This window comes from Passer domesticus, chromosome 1 (genome assembly GCF_036417665.1).
Source record: "Passer domesticus isolate bPasDom1 chromosome 1, bPasDom1.hap1, whole genome shotgun sequence".
NCBI classification, from domain to species: domain Eukaryota; kingdom Metazoa; phylum Chordata; class Aves; order Passeriformes; family Passeridae; genus Passer; species Passer domesticus.
Genome location: NC_087474.1, coordinates 158073155 through 158095508, shown reverse-complemented (window position 1 = coordinate 158095508; position 22354 = coordinate 158073155). Strand labels below are relative to the sequence as shown.

The window sequence follows — 22354 nt, the reverse complement described above, 5'->3', positions numbered from 1 at the left end:
TTTCCTTTTATTAAACAGTTTGGTTTCCAACACTGCAGCAGAAGCCATCCTGCTCATTATTTGCCTCCAAAGGTAATAGCTGAGCTATCCTTTGTGTGTATTAAGTTTTCTTTTAAAGGCTCATAAAACCCTGGCCCGACGAAACAAAACTTAATACGTGGCACCTGGACAGAATTTCTCATATTGAGGAAGATGGTCTAGGAATTTTTGATTACCTCAATCAAAATAGGACAATTTTCCTTGGTATTTGCGTTTTTGGGGAAGCAGGCCTGCACCTGAGTTTTTTGTCGCGTTAAAAAAGAAAACTCAGAAGAAGAGATTTGGGGTTTAGAGGGAATCCCAAATCGAAGCCTCATACCGGTGAAGAAGAGGCTATAATTCAGACGGGACGGGAGCAAACGGCACACACCCTCAGAGGATACTGTGAATCGGCTAAGCTGAAACTGTTGCACCCAGGACCCGGGAAAAAGTCTATACCAAGAAGGACGACCAGAAGACTCGGTGAGTTTCACCATGGGAAATCGGTTGTCAGTAGCTGAGCAGGAATTTTTTTCGTATTTTAATTATAAGTTGGAAATCCAAGATATTCAGTTTGACAAAAAACAGCTTAAAAAGCTTGTAAAATGGGTCTTAAAAGAATTCCCAAACTCAGACATGTCTCAGAAACTCGATCCAGACTTCTGGGATTCAGTTGGACTGAAATTATATAACACAGAAAAGAACAAGAAGTCCAACTTAAAGCTGCGTCCAATATTCAGGACGGTATTGAAATTTGTAATAATGGAAAATGAAAAGCAAGCAAAGACCAGGGAGAGGGCAGAAGGCAGGCAGGACAGAGAAGACAGGAGAAAGCGAAGTTCTGAGGGGACCCAAAAACCTTCCTTTATCCCAGCCGAGAAACCCCGGTGGAGAGGCCGGGAGGCAGCCAGGCCAGCTGCCCCCCCGCCTGCCCCACCGACCCCATCCCGAGAAAGGGGGGAGCAGACCAGCCCTGGCCAGGCTTGTCTGCAAAACCCGTCTTCCAAAAACCCTACCAGAGCAAAGTCCTCTCTATCTCCTCTCAAAACCTTGCTTTGGCGTTCAAAATCGGTGAATTTTGACAGTAAAACTGGAAAAAGCCGAGCCGATAGAATCCAGTCTGAGAACAATAGAGCACGTGGCAATCGCCATTATAGCCCCGAGCCCAGCTCTGTCCTTCGTGGGCGTGGCTCCTCGGACTCCCAGGAGTCCCTGGGTGGCTCGTCTCTGAGCTCCTGTCCATCAGAGCAGGGACGCACCCCTTTTTTAGGCGGTGCCCGGTCGGTGTCCCTGCCCCTGCTCCCCGCCCACAGCCCAGGACAGCACACCCCCTCTCTGCCGAGCGTGGGAACCGGAAGTGATGCGCCGGAACTGACCCTGTCCAAAATGGCGGCGCCCATGTCCGATAACTTACCGGAACAAAAAACAAACTATTCCTATGCTCCACAATGTAATTTCAAACAATCTAAGGAAGAGTTTAACACACAGGGAGTCACAGATACCTGGCAGAGGATAAGAAAGGATGCAGTTCAGGAAGGAGAGTGGGAAATTGCATCGAAATTGAAGGTTTTTCCTGTGAAATACACTGCAGGTCCGGGACCCAGGGCTACATGGCAACAAATTAACTTTGCTGAGTTAAAAGAGATTTGCAAAGCCTCTCGTCTGTATGGTAGAGATTCTGCCTATTTCAGAAGCCTATTACAGGCCACCTTCACAGCAAACATATTCACTCCACATGATCTAAAACAGCTTTGCACATCCCTGCTATCTCCAACAGAATTTTCTTTGTGGGAACTAGCATGGAAACGTTTGTTAAACGACCTTTTAAGAGGTTATGCAGGAACTCCAGCTACTGCAAATTTGACTATAGATCAGCTCTCAGGTGAAGGAGCTCATACAGATCCTCAAATACAAGCCCGAACTCTTAGTAGACAAGTATTGCAGGATGTCAAAGAAGCAGCAAAAACAGCTTTGTTACAGGTCCCTGATGGCAACAAGCCAGAACTAGATTTCACAGAAATAAAACAGGGCATAGATGAGCCTTATATTAAGTTTTTGGACCGTTTAAAAATGGCATTAGAAAAGCAGATTCCAATAGACCGAGCCAGACAAGAGTTATTAAAACGGCTTGCAATTTCTAATGCAAACCCAACCTGTAAAAAGGCATTACGTACATTACCACAGGATCCTGAGCCCACCCTGACACAGCTAGTAGATGCTTGCAACCGCCTGAGCACCCCTGAGCATGCAGCAGCCATGCAGGCAGAAGTATTGGCCAGTGCCATCACAACAGCTCAAGAAAACACCCTAAAGCAGCAGGAAAAAGCAGTAGAAAGGCAAACACAAACCCTAGCAGAAGCTTTAATAGCATTCAAAGGTGCAATTGAGAACCAACAAATTCCAAGGGACTCGTGCTATTCGTGTGGTCAGAGAGGTCATTTTAAAAGGGGATGTCCTAGGACCCGCAGAAGGCCATTGCCAAGAAACAGTGGATGCAGAGGTTTCTGTCACAATACTAACAGCTTTTACCCAGCACAGGGTTTTTCGTACCATCTGCCGGGAAACGTGCAGTCCAGCACGGGGCAGTGGCGTGCAATGATACAAAAACCACTGCACCAGAGGCCAGAGACCACCACAGGCCACCAAGTTCAGAACTGCAACACATCCTTGCAGGACTTCCGACCACAATGTCCCCAGGTACCAGACTGGAGCTGTCTACAGCCCAGCCAGTGATGCTAACCAATGCTGTTGCTCACACAGTGTCTACAGGACAGCTGGGACCTGAACCACAACCACGTCAGTTCCTCATCGTGGGAGTGAGCAGATCCCATGCAGAAGGTTTTTATGTCATTCCAACTGTGCTGTCTGTCACCTGTTCACAGGAAATTACAGTCTTAGCTTTGTGTCTAGACCCTCCATGTTTTTTACCCAAAGGGTTAACCATAGCGCAAGCTTTCCTCCTACCAGAGTCACAGAACAACACAGCTGTCATCGCTTGGACCAGGCACATCAGCCGCGGGCGGCCTCAGCTCACCTGTGTCCTGAAGCACCTCGGGCAAGCCATCACCCTCACTGGCCTGATAGATACCGGAGCAGACGTCACTCTGATATCGAGATCGAAATGGCCACAGGATTGGACCATCGTGCCTACGCTGGATCAGCTAGCAGGTATTGGTGGTCACTGTGAGAGCTTTCGAAGCTCGCACGCAGTCACATTTGAGGGGCCTGAAGGTCGTGTTGCCACCACAAGACCATTCATTGTAGGAGCTGATATAGTTCTTTGGGGACGGGACATTTTATCACAATGGCATCTCAGGTTAGAAACTGGATTTTAACAAAAGCTGTTGATGGACATAACACTTTAAAACTTACATGGACATCTAACACACCCATTTGGGTCAGCCAGTGGCCCTTACCTGAAGAGAAACTTGCTGCTTTAGAGCAGTTAGTGCAGGAACAATTAACCAAAGGTCATTTAACTCCAACTACTAGTCCCTGGAACACTCCAGTTTTTGTAATCAAAAAGCCAAACAGTGGGAAATGGAGGTTGTTACAGGATCTCAGAAAAATTAACGAAGTAATTCAAGAAATGGGTTCTTTACAACCAGGTTTACCCTCTCCTGTTATGATTCCAAAAGATTGGAAGCTGTTATTGATTTAAAAGACTGTTTTTTCAATATTCCCTTGCACCCAGACGATGCACCAAGATTTGCATTTTCCATCCCATCCATAAATCAGCAAGCACCTTTGAAAAGATATCATTGGCTCGTTCTACCACAAGGAATGCGCAACTCGCCGAGTATATGTCAGTGGTATGTTGCAAAAATACTTTCCTCAGTTCGTGCACAATATCCAAATTCTCTCATATTACATTACATGGATGATATCTTAGTAGCAGCAAAGGACCAAGCATTAATGCAGGAGACAACAGATCAGGTCATCTCAGCAGTAGAGAAAGCAGGACTCACTGTAGCAAAAGAAAAAATACAGACACTTCCTCCCTGGAAATATTTAGGATACAGGATCACAGAACAAACGGTAACTCCGCAGCCACTCCAGCTAAGGACAAATCCAAAGACCTTGAATGAAGTGCAGCAGCTTGTAGGCACTCTGAACTGGCTTCGTCCACTACTAGGCCTTTCAAATCAGGACTTGGCTCCTCTGGCAGATTTGTTAAGAGGAGACACAGCCTTAAACTCACCGCGAGAATTCAACAAAGAAGCTCAAAATGCTTTAGAGAAAGTGATGAGAGCCATCCAGTCACGTCAGGCTCATCGGTATAATCCTAACCTGTCCTTTTTGTTTGCAGTTTTAGGGGAGAGTCCACAACTTCATGGTTTGATATTCCAGTGGGATCTAGAGAAGAAGGACCATCTGATAATCTTAGAGTGGGTTTTCCTATCGCGTCAATTGGGTAAAACTATAACAACTTGCCCTGAAATTATTTCACAATTGATTATCAAGGCTAGATCTCGAATGCTTTCCCTTGCAGGAAGAGATTTTGCAGAAATCTTTCTGCCTGTCACAACCATCTACTTAGAATGGTTAATTCAAAATTCAGAAGTTATGCAATTTGCTTTGGAAAATTTTGCAGGAAAAATTTCAGTCAATTGTCCCAAACATGAGCTATTAAGTTCATCTTTAAAATTAATTCATAAACCTTTAAGAAGTAATGTACCCCTTGAGGCAATCACATTTTTTACAGACGGTTCTGGGAAGTCTAAAAAATCTGTGATTGCTTGGCAAAATTCAGAGACAAAAAAATGGGAATCAGATATTGAGGAAGTAGATGGTTCTGCACAGATTACAGAGTTGGCAGCAGTTGTACGGGTCTTTTCAAAATTCACATTTCCTTTTAATTTAGTAACAGATTCAATTTACGTTGCAGGTGTGGTAGAAAGAGCAGAAGGATCTCTGCTAAAAGAAGTTGCTAATGATCAGTTATATAGTTTGCTCAAACAGTTAATCTTACTTCTTTCCATTCGACAAGAACCTTACTTTGTAATGCACATTCGCTCACATTCTTCTCTTCCAGGTTTCTTAGCAGAGGGAAATGCCATGGCTGATTTGTTAGCCATGCCAATCCAGCACACACTTCCTAATGTTATTGAACAAGCAAGAATGAGCCATGCTTTCTATCACCAAAATGCACCTGCTTTAGTAAGAATGTTTAACATCTCTCAGAATCAGGCAAAAGCAATTGTTCAGTCATGTCCAGATTGCCAGAAATTAGCTATACCAGCAATAGCAACAGGAGTTAACCCTCGAGGCTTAAATAGCCTGCAGATATGGCAAACAGACATCACTCAATATCAGTCATTTGCAAGGTTCAAACATATACATGTATCAATAGATACCTTCTCAGGAGCAATTTTTGCTTCTGCACATCAAGGAGAAAAAAGTAGAGATGTGATTAAACATTTCTTACAAGCATTTGCATCCCTAGGTATTCCTCAAGAAGTCAAAACTGACAACGGACCAGCCTACATTTCTAATAAATTGCAAGAGTTTTTCAAAACTTGGGGTATCAAACATACCACAGGTATTCCACATTCTTCCACAGGCCAGTCTATTGTAGAAAGAGCACACAGGTCATTGAAAATGATACTAGAAAGACAGAAAGGGGGGACAGAAGTGCTTTCTACAATAGAGAGGCTGAATAAAGCTGTATATGTTTTTAACTTCTTAAACAATTCCTTTATGGAGCAGGTACCACCAATTTTCAGGCATTTCAGCAATACCAGTCAGGCAAAGCTCAAGGAAAGACCACCAGTCTTCATCAAGGATCCAGAGACAGGACAGATTTCAGGACCCCATCCTCTTGTAACATGGGGCCGGGGGTTTGCATGCATTTCTACAAACACAGGTCTTCGATGGATCCCTGCAAAGAATGTCAAGCCACAAGTGCAGCCGATCCGAAAGCAGCAGACGGCACCAGAAGAAGAATGCACAAACAACTGAGCCACGGATAGAAGCAAAGACTGTTTTCTAAGTTTGCATTAGTTAAAATTGTTTACAAGAAAGTTTTGCACTGAAAAAGTTTTGTAGTTATTGTTGTGATAAAAAAGTTGTTAAACCTACCTCTATGTAAAAGTCACACATATAGCCAGAAATTTGAAGCCTACCTGGAAAAACACTTCACCAAAGTTAAGATAGAGAATTGGCAGCAAAAATTATTGGCATTCTAATCTATACTCCTTTCTCCTCTTTCTTTCTAAATGTATAGTAAAGGGTGAGATGAAGGAGTGTAGGGGGATGCCCCCAATGAGAGAGGGACAAACTAGCCTTTGTCCCCCAAAAAAGGAAGAAAGCCGAGAAGTTTCTCCCAACGATCAGGTGAAAAGCCACCTTATAGGACCCCAGAGACTTCACTAAAACCTTGGGGTCACCTAATTGGATGAGAGCCAAAAGATCCCGCCTAGGCCATCAGGTAGAAAAAGAGAAGACAAAAAAACTGCGAGGCTTTTGTGAAGGTGTTTTACCAGGAGCAGACCTCTGTACCTGGATCGGATTTTCTGTTTATTGTTTTTCCTTTTATTAAACAGTTTGGTTTCCAACACTGCAGCAGAAGCCATCCTGCTCATTATTTGCCTCCAAAGGTAATAGCTGAGCTATCCTTTGTGTGTATTAAGTTTTCTTTTAAAGGCTCATAAAACCCTGGCCCGACGAAACAAAACTTAATAGGACTGTTCCTGAGCCAGGCCTAAAACTCTTGAACAAGGCCAACCTTGCCATCCCCCAGGCAGGCCACGTGAATGACAAGTGCATCAGCCATGCTGGCAGCTCTCTTTCATGAGTTTCTTTATAAAGAAATATTCTATAATTAACTGCAGGCCAATTAAACACATCAAACAATCATTGTTGATAACCTCCACCACCCTGTGCTGTCAGGAAATGTGAGAGTGGTTAAACAGGTCTGGCCCTCAGAATGGGAATAAAAACTCACGTGGCTTGAGGGTGTCAGGGATGGGCCATGGCTCGTCACCTGGACACTGGAATGTCACAAGGCTCCTCCACATCTCCTGCCTTCCTGGCTCAGGTGGATGCCCCCAGGGTGGCTAACCAAACCTCCTGGCACCACAGCTCTGGGACACAAGGAAGACACACCTGAAAATGAAACCAAGAGCCCTCCACAGGCTCCAATCAGGATGGACAAGGCCTTTTCCAGCCCTCAACAATCCAGAGCCTCAGCTTTCTGCTGCAGCACCCACAGCAGGTTTGCAATGAATTTTCCTCAGTGTTTCTGCCCTGCTGCTCCAGGCTCTGGGAGAATTGCAGCCACTCACAGCAAACGGGTGCTGGAAAACCAAACTGGTGTCAGAAAAACACACCCAGGGTTGTTCCAGTCGGTGCCATGCCCGAGGGTAGAAAGCTTCTATGGGCACAGGTCTGCTGCTCCCTGGGCTCTGCAGAAGGGTTTTCTGCAGCCTAAGGGGAGCAGATTCCATAGGGCTGGTGGGCAGGCCCTGTGCACAGCAAGGGATGTTTCTGTCACAATCATTACAGGAGGTTCATGAAATCACTTCGCTGCTTGGAACAGCTGGACCCAACCCTTCTTGAATGAACTCTCTCAGGGCCAGCCCAAGAAATTGCTCCTGGATCTTGGCTGCTGAGAAGCCCAACAGCCTCCAGAGCACTGGTCTTAGGAGGGTGCACCAGGGAGAGCGCCCTTCCACAGGTTTTCCAAAAGGAGAGCCACAGCATCTTGAGAATGCTTTTACCAAAGCCACACACCTCACCTTGGACATTCAGTGTTCCCAGTTGAAGCATTCCTCAGGAGTGCAGAGGCTGGGGATTCAGGATCTGTCTCCTGTTGGGCATTTCTCAGTAATAATGTACAGAAAGAGGCTTCCCCAGCCCGGGATCAGACAGCAAAGGCTGGGTGCACCCCAAATTCAGCAAAATATCTGAGCATTCTTTCAGCTGATCTCTTCAGTCTACATCTTCATGATGCCTACATCAAACTGGGTAAGGGGAGCTGAAACCCCTGAGATACCTTGTGAGTGTTGGCTCAGGTATTTTCCTTTTTAGGTCATTTGTACTCATTACTATTGTGTCATTATTTGGGGAGCTGACACTGAAAAAATGGTCCCATCACACAGTGAGGCAGATAGATGTGAGAGAAGGCCTTTGTTTTTTGGGTTTTATCTTAATTACACAGTTTAAATGCTTTGGGGAGATTTTTTTTCTTTTTTTTTTTGCTTTTTTCCATTGAAAATGGAATGGGCAATAATGTCTTGTCCTTATAAGTAGCTGTATGATGTGCTTGCTTATTGGGCTATTAATTACTGGGAAAAGATTAATGAAGGGCAGATATTTGAATAGTTAAGTACTATTTTTTTCTGTTTCTGTTAAATGAGAGAAAGGGTCGAGTGCCTTGACTGCTACACCAGCCACTCATTGGGTCTGTAAGATTTGTGTTCCCTGTGCTCTTGGGCTAAGTTAACAAATATTTACAGGCTGGGGTTGTGGTTCAGCAGAGCACTCTCAGCTGTGTGCTCAAATCTCCTTGGCCTCAGTGGTGCTTAAATGCAACCTTGTGCAACGTGCTAGATGTGAGGACCTTGGATTTTTTGGATAACAAAGACAACATTTGTCATTGCCAAACCAAGGGTCACCGAGTCACGTTGCTGACTAGCACAAAGCACTTCATCCCCTTTGTTCTCTCTGAAATGGTGAAATAGTAGCTGACTAGGTGATTTTCACAAGTTTCTACTTTTTTTCTCTGTGTGTTTGTGTGTGAATGTTGTTGATTTCTAAATTATCTGGATGAAAATCTTTTAACCTGGATCCTAAGTTCACACTTACTTGATTTGCTTTTTTCTGCTGCTGCTGTAATGCAATCAGGAGATTTTCTCATATCCACCAAGAGAAGAAAGATTACTGAGAACATCTGATGTCCCTTTTTTGTGTGAAAATGCAGAACTGGCTCAGCAGGTGGCCAGAAGGGTCCCCTCTCCAGAGGGCTCATTGATCCCTGAGCCAGGCTCATGGAGCACTCAGACCAAACCCCCTCACGTTCAGTGTGCATTTCTCTTTTCCTTGCTCTTGCACTCCCTCTGCTGATCCCGGGAATCTGTTAGAAGAAAAATGCTGCTGCCAGAGATAAGGAAAGTACAGGGGGAAAACAGCTCTAGAGCAAAACATGAACCAACTCTTCCCAGATGGAGAATACCTGAAAGTCAGAGGGCAGAAATAAAAAAAACAGCGTGATAAATGAAGATGTAGCAAATATAGTTCCTCCTATCAGCTGATTCCTTCCTTCTGGTGACCAGAGACATGACCCAAGGGAATGGCTGGAACTGTGTCAGGGGAGGCTTAGGCTGGATATTAGGAAAAGGAAGAGATGGGATTTACCCTCCTACCCCCTTTCCAAACAATGACCACAGTCACCTGTCTGCCTCTCACCCACCCTCCTCTGTAGATTCCTCCTGATCCTTTGGGGTGAACTTGAGCTCTATTTGCATGTTGAGTGCCTACCCCTCAGACAAACCAGGCCCAAAATTAGAAGACTCCTTGTTCAGAAAAGCTGTGGATGTCCCATCCCTGGAAGTGTCCAAGGCCAGGCTGGATGTAACTTGGAAAAACCTGGAATAGTGGAAGGTGTCTCTGCCCATGCAGGGAACTCGATGATCTTTAAGGTCCCTTCCAACCCAAACCTTTCTGTGATTCTATGATTTTTATGATTCTGCTTTGAGGGCCTGAAGAAACACAACCCACAGGGGCTCAGTTAACCTTTCCCCAGGCCTTGCCTTTCATAAGGCAAAGAGATAAAAACTGATGGGACTGCTGGGAAGCAGGGAAGAAGCACAGAATTGCTCTATGTGTCCTTTGGAAGGTCCCAAAAGGAAAAGGTCCTTGACAAGGAGTTTATTTTCATTAAAAATTACAGGCCCAGCTCAACCAGTCAAATAAACAAAGCAAGTCTGTAAAACAGCAAGTGCAAAAGGTCCTGGGTTATTTATAAAGGGCTTTTAAGTATATTAGGCCTAACACCAAGATAAATCAACCCTGCTAGGATTCCAGAGGCATATCACATGTGGCCCTCGCTGTTGTCAGCTTTGTGCTGGAATGTATTTAGTGGCCTGTTTCACTACGAACCTTCACAGCTTTTTCCCTAGTGATTCCCCCTTGAAAATTAGTACACAGACACAGGTTTCTATCTTCAGTCACATATTGATTTGATCAAATCCTACATGGAATCACAGAATATTTACGGTTGGGAAAGATGTGAAAGATCATCTTGTTGCAACCCCAGCCACAGGCAGGAACACCTCCCACTAGACCAGGTTGCTCCAAGTTCCATCCAACCTGGCCTTGAACACTTCCAGGGATAAGGTATCCACAGCGTATCTGGACAACCAATTCCAGGGCCTCACCACTCTCACATGGAAGACTTTCTCCATCATACCAAGCCTAAATCTACCCTCCTTCAGCCTAAAGCTACTCCCCTTGTACTCCCTCTCTATTCTCTAGTCAAAAATCCCTCTTCACAACCGTTCAAATGCCACTGCTACATTCAGCAGACATTTTGCCACCCAGTGTGTCACATAGTGGTGAAGGACCCTGTTGAAGACCAGGTTATTGGATCCAACAGGACTGGGTTGGTTTTTTTTTTCCTGAAACATGATATTCAGTACAGAGGGTCACCAACATCTGTCACTGCGAGCTTCAGCTCAAATAAATCTCAGCAATCACTTCTCAGCTGATCAGAAGGAAGATGAGGATGTTTGGGATCTTGTAGGATGGTCATTTGAAGGATCCTGTTCACATGGTCATTTGAAGGCTCTGGGTAAAGTCAGTGCTGGGAAACAGCCAAGTGCTTGTCTGCTGCTCCAGCTCAACCTCCTTGCACTTCAGATCCCTCCTTACAGTGATCTGGCGCTAACCCAGAACTTGTTTTTGGGTGTTTTCTTCTCCAGTCCCACCAGAACAACTCTGCACCTTCCCCAGGGTCCAGACCAAGTCCAGCACAACATGAGGTGCCCAGGAGTGCACAGAGCTGAAGAGGGTTTGACTGGGGATTCATGGTGTGGTTGTTGGGACTGTCCTGGGAAGGGCCAGGAGATGGACTCGAGGATCCTTGTGGGTCTCTTCCAACTCAGGATATCCTAGGACTGGCTATGGAATTGTCTACATGAGCTTTGCTTTGTGCTAAGGGTGCAGTTTAGTGTCCTAACAGAGGTTTTTCAGACCAGATGGGGTGTTCAAATCAACCTCCAGCTGCCACAAGAGGATATGAGTGTCTGAAGGGTTTAGTGGCCTTCCATAAATACCTGTAGGGTATCCTGCAGTGTTTTGAACAGTGCCAGATGTTTAGGCAACTTCTTAATTCTCTGTAAACCCCCAGAAACTTGGATAAAAACATATTCCATTTAGTGCTTTGCTCTGTAAAGTTAGGGATAGCCCCATTTCCAAGTCTCATTTCTGCTTTTTATTGCTCCAGCTCCTGTTTGGAAAGAATGCCACATGAGGGAAGGGAATGCTTTAGAGGGAAAATATTCTTAGAGCGACGTCCAGATGGGTGCCATCACTGGGATCCCAGTCTGCTCCCCAAATAATCTGGCTGGTTTTGCACCCCGCTGGAGCAATCTGGACAACTGATCCACCCTTCCAGAGAGGGTTCAGGACAGGCTTTTCTGCCTCATTCTGGGATGAAGTCACACCCCTGTGATCCCCTGCCCAGGAAGGTGATGATGTTCTCTCACTGTCACAGGGCCAAGGGCAACATCACAGGTAAATTTTCTGAAAGGGAATGCAGAGAGGGAAGTACCTGGTTTGGGAAATCCTTTGCATTTGCTTTTTTGATGCCAAATTCCTCAGCTGTTTCAAATTTGTTGAAATTAACTGCAGTTTAGTAACACCCAATAATTGCCTAATTGGTTTGAACTAATTGACTACATACAGCCCAGAAGATGCCAGCTGGTGATTCCCTGCCTTTCTGAAAGGACTGTAGGAATTGTCTGCAGGAACAATTGCTCAGTAGGAAAGGCAAGTTATGCAAAATCAAGTTTTGCTGTGAGAAAAAAGCTGTGGTTTTGCTCAAATAATTCAAATTTTTTTGTTTGTTTTTCTTCCCGGAAAACTCAAATAAAATATCTTCCTTTGAATAAGGTTAGTGCCAAACATTTGCCTTTAACTTTGTGCCATGAAACACACAGAGCCCCAGATCCTTATTTCAGCTGAGCTGTGTTGGTGGTGCCCGTGAACACAGTTTTGCTTTCTCCTTAGACAGAAAAGAAGCAGATGAAAACACTGAGACTGAGGTAAATAAAAATTTGGCTATTTGGCTACCGAGTTATAGTATATAGCAACTTCTGTTGTTATTTGCCCCCATGACTAGAAAATAAAACTGGTGGGGTTTTTTTTCTGGTGTGATCTCAGCTCCCCATTTTAAATAGAAAAGATAAATTATCTTAAAGATAAGTTAGAAAAAAAACTTTTAGCAACGTCATAGACTCAGATGCTCCCTATGAATAACAGGGGTCCAGCCTCCACTGCCCATTACTTTTCTTTCTTTCCTCTGCCCCAGCACTCATCAATTTGTTCTTTGATGCCCCAAATATTGCTGAGAGGAGAATCAGGCTGAAAATGCTGAGGATGAAGGTCATCTCCCCTTGAGCTGCAGCAGTGCTGGTGTGGGACCAGCATCACCACCCTTGCTCTGGTCAGTGTTTCAATCTCAGGCAGGTATTTCCCTGCTGGAGCTGCTCGGTTAATTCTGGGAACTTGCAGCAGATGGCGATGCCAGCCCATTTCCAGCCTCATCCCTGAAAAGGCAAACTCTGGGTTGCATCCCTGGATTGTTTGGTTTGGGGGTTTTTTTGTGTGTTAGTGGCTGATGCCTGCTGAAATCCCTGAGTGTCCCACTGCAGTGTTTCCTGCTAAGGTGTGCTCCCACAGGAATTCACTGCTGTATCTTGCCGTTATCCTGTGGGGAACAGACAGGCAGGAGAGAAAACAGCCTTCAATGGGTTCAGGACAAAGAAACATTTACAGGGATTACAGCATGGCTGGATATAAGGGGTCAGAGCAGAGGGGGATGGAAGCTGCCAAGAGCAAGGTCAGGGCTGAGCAGCCAAAGAAGAAACTGTCCTGACCTCTGGCCCAGTAGAATCAGAATCATGGAATAACCTGAGTTGGAAGGGACACACAAGGAGCATCAAGTCCAGCTCCTGGCCCTGCATGGGACAGTCCCAAGAATCCCATCATGAGGCTGAGAACACTCAAATGCTCCTGGAGTTCTTGTCAGGCCATGACCACCCTGATCTCAAATAGACATGTGGGTATTCCCACACCAGGGGGTTAAAAGCAGCCTGCACAGAACCCTGATAAATGCACATCTCTGATCACTGATCCCCCCACGTGCTGCAGCATTGACTTTGCAGTGATGTTAAGCAGATTTTGTACTCTCTGAGTTTTTTGGGGCTCCCCTCCAGCAGCTCCCAAGGGCTCGGTCAGAGGCAGATTGCAGCCATCCCAGTCTGCCTGGCCACCAGCATTTTCACCACCCTGATGTATGTTCCCAGTGCTCCCAGAATCTGTCAGGGAGCTGCTCAGTAGAGAGCAATTGGATTTACAAAGCTGGTTCTTGGATGGGAAGTGCTGGCAGGGTGACAGGACAGACCCTGCACGTGCCATCTGATCTCTGTCCAGGTGGGATCACAGCCCTGCAACCCAGAGGGTGGGAGGCAGAGCTCTGTACCTCATCTCCTGCCAATCCTTTGGTTTGGTTTGGGATGCAACACAAGCAGGGCTGTGGGCTGTGGGCTGCACACAGAAACACCTGTATGGACAAAAAAACAGCATGATGAGCAGAGCTGGACACAAAACAGACCTGTCAAGGCATTCTCTGGGAAAACTGAGCTGTTTCTGCACAGATCTCTGTGGTCTGAAAAGCAGCAGCCAGTGAGGGGGGACTGGCCCCATTATCACACTGGGGATGCAGAGGCCGAAAGTTGGTTGAAAGATGCAACTTCCCAGCCTGGCCCATCTCTGTCCAGCATTTTAAATGAATTATTTTATGAATTATTTTATTATTTTTATTAATTATTAATTATTTTTATGAACAAGATTGTGAATTTGAATCCTGTGCAGAGGTGAAAGAATGCCCTGGGGGGAAGCAGGGAGAAGGAAAGCAGTCTGGCCTCACTAGGACATGGCATCTGCCATTGTTACTGCAATAATAACTACCTGCTCTACACTGCCATGGTTTAAAAGCCCAGGTCATAGCCAGTAAAAATTTTCATCCCCCACTTGCCCCTGCAAGCACAGCCTGATCCCAGGGGAATTCTACATCAGAACCAAAATATGTCCTAACATTAACATGTGCAAAGGTTTAGACCACGGCTGTCAAACAAACCCTGATCAGTCATTGTTTAGCAGCTATGGATCCAAGCTACATAAATTGGTGACAGAGCTCACTGGGAATTCATCCACCTTTCTCTTCTGGAAGTTCTCAAGGAACTCAGCCATGACCCAGCTGATCTCTTCAGTCAGGCAGATGTGTTTGCAGGTGGTGTCAATCCCCTGCATGACAGGATAAGCAACATCTGAACACAGGAAGAGCTCAGGGAGGAGAGGAAGGGAACAAAGACCAGGATCAAGGCAGCTGGAAGGTAAGTACTGCACAAAGTTGTCTCTCCCCTCCATTCCATGGAATGGGTAATACCATGATTTCCACATTCTCAGAACTTCTGACTGAGAAATAGAAGTTAAATCATCATTTTTATCCCCAGAAAATCAGAGGGAATGGGACAAATGTGGTTATTTGGTCTCACCCAGGCCCACAGACAGGTCACTTACCAGAGTTCACATCTCTGTTCCACCCTCATCCAACCCAGCTACCCAACTTCCAAACACTGCCACAAGTGAAACCATATTTACTCCTGTTATTCCAGAATCCCACAGTCTAGAAGGCTACCAACCTTTCCCAAAGCTGGACTCAGAGTCAAGATAACAGAGCCCAGTACATGGTTAATCATCACTGCAAAGAATCTCTGCTGTCAGGTCTGTGTTTCCCCACTTTCTAAAAGCTGATATTCACAGCAGCAGGGATTTCAATCACTGTGATCCCTGTGCTGTGGGATTTCCACATTCTCCAGGCTCAGATAAAATGGCACAAAAAGTCCCTGTCCCTCTGGTTCTGGCCCCAAATTCAGATGGGGACCTGAGATATTTTTCTCGACTGAGGTTTCATTGAAATGAATATGTTCCCATGGAAAGTTTCAGTTTCAATTATATCAGCACTTTTTATGGGGGAAAAAAAAATTAATCAGAAAACATTCCAGTCAGATCTAGACAAATTTGCTAATATTTACCCAAAAAAGACACTCATGGAAGACTTGTGTCTTATTATCAAGGTATTTGGGCTTTCAGGTTATACCCAGAAATTTTTCTGATGTAGAAACAAGGCAGGAAAGGCTTTGGATTGATAACTTTAATATGTCTGTCTTCCCTTGATTAGGAGTGTTAGTGTTGGCCTGCCTTTGTTCTGCTCAAAACCCTTTTCTGGATTCAAAGGGATATTTATTGCAATCTCCAAATTCTTCATCTGAACAGGGAAAGGAGGCTGAATCCTTAATAAAGACTTCCTTCCTCCCAGTGTTATTTATTCATTGGATAAAGATAGGCTAAAATAAACACAAATTACTTGTAGACTTAAAAACTTCAGTGATTAAAACATCGTCCTCATGTGAACACTCCACATAAATTTCTTGATTTCTAGGACACCATTTCTGTTTCTCCCATTCAGCCTAAATTACCTCAGATGGCAGACAAAGCCAGATTTTATCATGAATGAAGGTTACAGATTTTTGGAAATAAAGCCCTTTGTGCTCTCTGAGGTGGAATTCCTTAAACGGGGAACCAGTTAGAGCCAAATATGGCCAAAAATAAAGTGTTTTCTGACTGCTCGTTGTGTTAGAACACAACCAGCATCCAGAGTCAGACAGGCAAAGGGTTTGATACCAGCAGATGGAAAGGGTTTTCCTTCTACACAATGCATGTAATTAATTTGTGGGACTCATTACCAAAAGAGATCATGAAGGTCAACATTATGCATGAAATTACAAAGTATTTATTAAAAATTGTGGAGGATTTCATTGGGATAAATTAGCACAGTGGTCTGGCTGTGGCTTCTACATCAAGAAATCCCTAAAATACTGAAAAACAGAGGCAGGATCTGCCTTGCTCTGGGCATCTGTATTTCAGATCCACTGAAGGGGCAGCAGAAAGAGGTGCACTGGCAGAGTTTAGCAGTTATTTATTGACTAGGGTGACAAGGAAAATTGGGGATTAAGGACACATATCTATATTTAATAGGATGTGGAGAACAGGTTTTCAGCTGCTGTAAATCAGCTTGTGTTTCTGGTTTTCCACGAGCCTCTGGAGATTCTCCTTTCCCAGGGATATAGTTCTTTTTGTCTTTTCCTGACTGGCAAGGACATCAATTTCCAGCATGCCCAGAGCATTGCAAAGGGTCCTGGCAAAGGTCTTGGGGCTTGCTGGAGTTTTCCTCGTGTCCCTTCAATCTCTGGATGTTCACAGGACCTTCACTGAATGCTGTGCCCACACAGCCCATGCAGGTGACTGATGGAGCTCAGGCACTTCAGCACCATCCAAATGCAGGGGAGCAAGCCAAGGAGCCTTTCTCCAGTGCCAAGCTGTGCATCTTCCTCTCTTCTCCCTTGATCTGAAGCCTTTTTCTCTCCCTTCAGAACTGCCTTCAGCAGGGAGGGGAGGATTTCTTAGGAGAAGTGCCCCAAGAGCAGCTAAGAGCTGGTTTGGGAGGGTTTTGATAGCAATGAGCAATATGCACCTCTTGGGATCCATCAGCCACTTGGACTTTGAGAGGCTGTAGAAAGGTATAAATCAAGTCCTTTAAACTAACCATTGTAAGAATAGCCAGGCCTCAGAAATAAAGGCAGAAACCCTCTCTTGCCAGCAGAAGGACACTGGGCATACTAAGCACAGAGTGGGCACCTGCTTGGCAGCCCCCAACCCTTCCCACAGGACAGCTTTATCTCTTCCTACAGGATTTGCCACCATCTCAATACATCTTGAGGTTTCTTTCCATGCCATTGCCTAAATAAACTTTTCTAATATCCATAATATTAACTGATTTCAGTTTCTCCAAGGACAGAGGGCTCTGTCACAGATGAGGATCACATATTGATGTAACACTCCAGAATTTTGCCTTCCTCACTTCCCACCCCTTGTGATACCCTGTTTCACTAAAGCAGTTCCCAGCAAGCAGCCCAGCAGCTGAAAATGCTACATAGAGAGGAGATCTGCTCCTGATCTGAAGGATTTATGCCACCTGCACCAGGCTGCAGAGCCCAGATGCTGACAGAAATGCCACAGACAGCTCCTGCCCCCTGTATGCTCCCATCACCCAGCCAAGGCTGCTCCATGTGAGTGTAACAGAGACATATTTCAGAGTTAAACATCCTGCAGTTCAGAAGGGGCTGCCAAAGGAAAAAAAAAATTCATTTCCTTCATTTCTTTACATTTTCTGGCTGCATCCACCTCAGGGTCTTCTCTGGTGTTCATTAGTCTTCTCTCCCCTGTCCCGACTGGATGGATGGATCTCCAATCCAGCACAGGCTAGGAGCACAAGTCTAAACATTGAAAATCCCCTGCTTGATACCAGGAATCACTCTCATTTTCTCCAGTGCCAGCTCTAATGTCTAATGCTGTGTGATTATGGAAGCTCTCACTCTCATTTTGACATTTCAAGACAGCACCAATTGTGCCCTCTGAGAGCACCTCCTTTCCTAGGCATGCTTTGGAGCCCACTCCCATCTCTGAAATAGAAGAGTAGGGCACTGGATCAAGCCTAGAGAGAGATTTGAGGTGTCCTCACACTCAGTTTTGTTTTCAGCATCAGTTTCCAAGGAATTGCACCAAAAGAAACCTCACCAGGAGGTTGCTGTCTAATGCCACCCAGTTTGCTCTTTGATGTATGTGAAAAACCTCCCTTTGGGCCGGTATCTCTCTTGCTCCTTCTGCTGCCAGCTCTTGATCCCTTCCTTGTCCCCAGACAGAACTGGACAAAACAGCAGCTTCTCCTGAGCCTCACACCCTGCAAATGACACAGAGTAACCCCAAAAAGCTGGGCCAGTTTAACAACACACTGGTTTTATCCATTTAACTAACTCAGGTTTTTCTTCCTGATTTGCTTTTGCTGACCCTGCAGTGCAGTTTGCTGCCCTGCTCTGCAGCCCAGACCATCTCCCAGTCCCAAATCCCTGCAGCAATCCTGCTCATCATCAGAGGAAAGCCCCTTTGTAGCAGGCAGACAGCAGCAGAGGGGTTTGCTGACTCTGCCTGTGACCCTGGGAGACTCCAAGCCCTTTTTTTCACCCCTTGGCATCCTGTCATCCCTGTGGGTTCAGCCACTGTCCCATGGTGGACACTGGCATGGACATGAATGAGCTCCCTTGAGGAAAAGGAGACCAAGGTGCCAATGGATATGATAGCCCTGACAGCTGGATTTACACTTTGTTCCTCTGTGTTCACAACTTGTTGCTCTGCTTTCTGTCCAGCCCTGCTTCTACCCCGCCCCCCCCCTTCTCCCTTTATGTATAGATATTTTATTGCAAACACTCTGGCTTTTACGACCGGATTTTTCACGCTCTGGACCACTTCCCCCATCAATTCTTTTGTCACTTTTACTGTCAGCTGCTCCTGGATAAAAATAACAAGAAGATCCAGGTTTTGTGAGCTGGCCTGCTCTCTGGGGAGAACCTACCAGAATAACCTGCCAGGAGAAGCAGTTGCTAATAATAATATGCCCTGTGAAGAGCAAAGAGCCCCGTGCATTGCAACTCACTATTTAATTGAAAGGATGACCTCCTTTGAGACCTTCATCTGACCAGACTGTCATAAATCAGCCTCTCACAGCTGACCCCAGCCTGAGCTGGAAGCACACAGATGCTGCTGGAACTCCCCAGTGAGACCCTGTTGCCATCAGAGCTGAGCTTTGTCCTGCTCCCACCCAACCATGGGGCCCACCAGCCCCTTCCCAGGCAATCCTTGGTGTCTGATTTAAAAGGAACCATGCATGAAGTTAATTCCAGAGGAAAACTCATCCATTTCCAGACCCCTGCACCTTGCCTCACAGTCCCACACCAGCAGTGTCTCATCAGGAATGGGAAAAGCTCCAGAGCCAGGGAAGGGTGCTGGCTCTCCTTGCTTGCACCCTGTGAGTTTGCAGATAAGAAAGCCGAATAATCCTTAATTTCACACCTGATGTAACTAAATGCTGGTTTTCTACCACTTTTGAGTAATTATAAAGGGACTCTGTTAGAGAGAGGGATCTTCATAAAACCCACAAGAGCTCAGCCAAGCAGAGCTGATCCTACTTCTGTACTTAACCCAAGCCCAACAGTCCCTATTTCTATGTCAGCAGGGAAACACCCCTGGGATCACACTGGAATGTCATTTTTCATACTGTCAAACCACTGGCACAGCCAGCACTCTCCCTAACACAAAAATCAGGAGTCAAAGCCAGGCTTTCCCACCAGACAATTTTCACACAGACACCTTGTCCTGGATGTAAGGAGTGTTCAGCAGTGCCCTGGTCATTCCCACAGAGCTCAGGGGAGCAGGAAATTCCCTGATTCAGGACAATTTACTATCACAGGCATCAGTGGCTTGTGCAGATGAGTTGGCCTTGGATCTGCTGCCCTTCTTGCCCAAGCATGGCTCAGACTGTAGAGCTCTGTGGGATTATTCCCAATGGGACCAGGAGTCAGTGTGGCAGCCAGGGACTTTGCTCCATGTTTGCCTACAAAACCAGCTTCTGGAACTCATCCTTGACAGCAGTTCCCAGCTGCTGTGACCAGCAGACCTGTTCCCTGTGATCAGAGAAGTTCCATCTCTCTGCCTGTCCTCCTCCACAGCTGTTCTGGCTTCCCACCTTCCCATACCCAGCCCTGGTTTTAGAAACTCCGAGGCACCTCTCAGCCTGCAGCTTTCTCACCTCCACCTTCTGCTTTTCTTGCTATTTGTATTCCCCAAATTATCTTCCTTTTAATCTTTGCAAAACAGACCTTCCTTGGCTGGTTCTGAGGCAGGAAAGAGAGGGCACAAGCAGGTGTTTTTCTTCCCCACAGCACAAATCTGTGGGGTGCAGTTTTAGGTCTTTCCCTTCCCAAGGCAGTGCTGACTGTGCTTCTCATGGCAACTCAAAAGAGCTTCCCAGAGTTTCATAGAATCCTTAAATGGTTTGGGTTGGATAGGACCTTAAAAATCAGCCACTTTTGAACCCCCTGCCATAGACAGGGACACCTTCCACTATCCCAGGTTGCTCCAAACCCCATCCAACCTGGCCTTGGACACTTCCAGGGACAGCCACAGCTTGTCTGGGCACCCTGTTCCAGGGCCTCACCACCCTCACAGGGAAGAATGTTTTGCTAATATCTAATCTAAACCTTCCCTCCTTCAGTTTACTCCTTGTTCTATTACCCATGCCCTTCTCTTTCAGCAGATTGTAATTTTCTGGTAGAATAAAAGCCAGTTCTGAAAAACAAAGCAGGCACTGCTGCGCTAACAAAAAAAAACAGAGCAAAATTCATTTCACTTTACAACAGACTGCCAACAGTTAAGCATTAAAGATGAGTCCATCATTTAAATTTTTCTCTTATTAGCATCTGAACAGACCATCCCATGTGTATTGTAGCTGAGTCTTTTCAGATGTTAATTATTTCTGATAAAAATACCTTCCTATAAAGATGGAAGTTTCTCCTTTAAGTGTTTGCATATCTGCCATGCAACAAGGTTTACAGTAAATGAGGGCTGGCTTTGGCATATAATTCAATTCCTTGCAGGGAAAGAAAAATTTGATTCAGAGTCTAATAATTTTCTTTTGAAAATGATGCTGAAAAAATAATTTCTCTGGGTTTTTTCACAAGCATGGAAGGGAATGTGGTACAGCAGCTCATGAACACCTGGAAAATTGAGCAGCTCATCTCCAGAGATATGAATTACATTTGTATTACAAACTAAACAGAGATACTAAAGTTGCACAGGTTTTTTCATTTGCATTCATGAGACTGGGAGTTTCACAGACAAAATGCCACAATTGTGACTGTAATTGGCAGGAGAGTGCAGTTCCCAAGTTGACAGGAAAAAAATTTCCTGTCCAAATTGGATTCATGTCAGTAAATGGCTCATTTTTAGTTTCCTACAAACTGGAAAGTTTCCAACCATGGTGCACACCCACCACAGCTGGCATTTTATCAGTTCCACATCAGAAATTGATACCAACTGTGCTGCAGTGCCACAGGCACGTTCCCCTGCTCCTGGGTTTAATCCCTCTGAGAACTCACCCAGGGCTCCAAATCTGGCAGGTTCCAAAGTTCCTGGCCCATAATCCTGGCCAGCTTCCACTGAAGCCTAACCTTGGACTCAGTAAAATCACTTTTAACCTAGGTTTTTTTTCAAATGAAGAATTTTGTGTTTGCTGAATTGCTATTTTCCCATGACTCTTTAGCACAAAAAAAAATATATAATATTTCCAGTTGCTACAGTAGGTCTTTTATGTGCCTGTCCTCGATTTTACACGGATATCTGTGCAACCTCTCCTACCCAGCCAAGTGCCAAGCATGTATAACACAACCACACAGCTAATAAAAGTGGTTATTTCAGACAGCCTGGAAACAGGAGAAAAAACCATAGATTAAAAATAACTTTAACCCAGATGAAGTCAAGGTTGAAAACTTATCAACAACTTTCAGGTGAGCAAGTTACAGAACTCAAGTGCCAAAAGGAAAAAAAAAAAGCATTGTAAACACTGGGAAATTAAGTTTAAAGAAATCCAACCACTTTAATGTAAAGAAACACAAAGGTAGGATAGCAAAAAAATTAACTCCAACTGTAGGAAGTCCACATTTCACTATGATATAAATCTATTTTAAATCATCATATAGACTGAGGTGCTCAAGGTCATGTTCGATACTCTCACTTTTCTCTTTTGTGATGCAATTCAGACAAAATTAACAAAACGGACGTCAAGAGCCTTAAAAAAAAAAGTGGTTTTGCAGAAGAACATGTAGGCAGTGGAATTTTCTTGCCATAGCAGTCTTCTTGCTGGAGCAGTTTAAATCTGGATGAGGCGCTTGAGAACGAAGCGAAGAGACAATCTCGCCCCGCTCCTGCCGGGGCATGTGGACAGGATGACCTAACAAGTCTTTCCCATCTGCCATCCCTGTGGTTCTCTGAGAAATGAAATCCCACAGGACCCAGGGCCTGATCCTGAGAGGTGAACCCAGAGGAGCAGACTTCACCCTCTTTAAGCTTTGCTATAAATAAATTTGTGTCGGGGCCAATT

General features: G+C 45.2%; 1 protein-coding gene and 1 long non-coding RNA gene across 2 annotated transcripts; both read left to right on the top strand.

Moving 5' to 3' along the window:
• The first annotated feature begins 300 nt into the window (after positions 1–300).
• Positions 301–3660, top strand: LOC135286009 (uncharacterized). Its single transcript, XM_064398871.1, has 3 exons — positions 301–501; positions 1610–2715; positions 2986–3660. Exons 2-3 carry the CDS (start codon positions 2089–2091, stop codon positions 3061–3063), a joined length of 705 nt encoding a protein of 234 aa, XP_064254941.1. The 5' UTR covers positions 301–501; positions 1610–2088; the 3' UTR covers positions 3064–3660.
• An 8357-nt stretch (positions 3661–12017) lies between these two features.
• Positions 12018–16249, top strand: LOC135290232 (uncharacterized). The gene is made up of 4 exons (XR_010352964.1): positions 12018–12284; positions 12551–12685; positions 14404–14636; positions 14919–16249. It is a non-coding gene; the product is annotated as an uncharacterized LOC135290232 (long non-coding RNA).
• Positions 16250–22354: the final 6105 nt, after the last annotated feature.

Coding starts and splice junctions, on each gene's coding strand:
- LOC135286009 (XM_064398871.1), top strand. CDS start 2,089: ATGGCATTAGAAAAGCAGATTCCAATAGACCGAGCCAGACAAGAGTTA. Junction 2,716..2,985: donor TCCGACCACAATGTCCCCAG/GTACCAGACTGG, acceptor TCCTCCTACCAG/AGTCACAGAACAACACAGCT.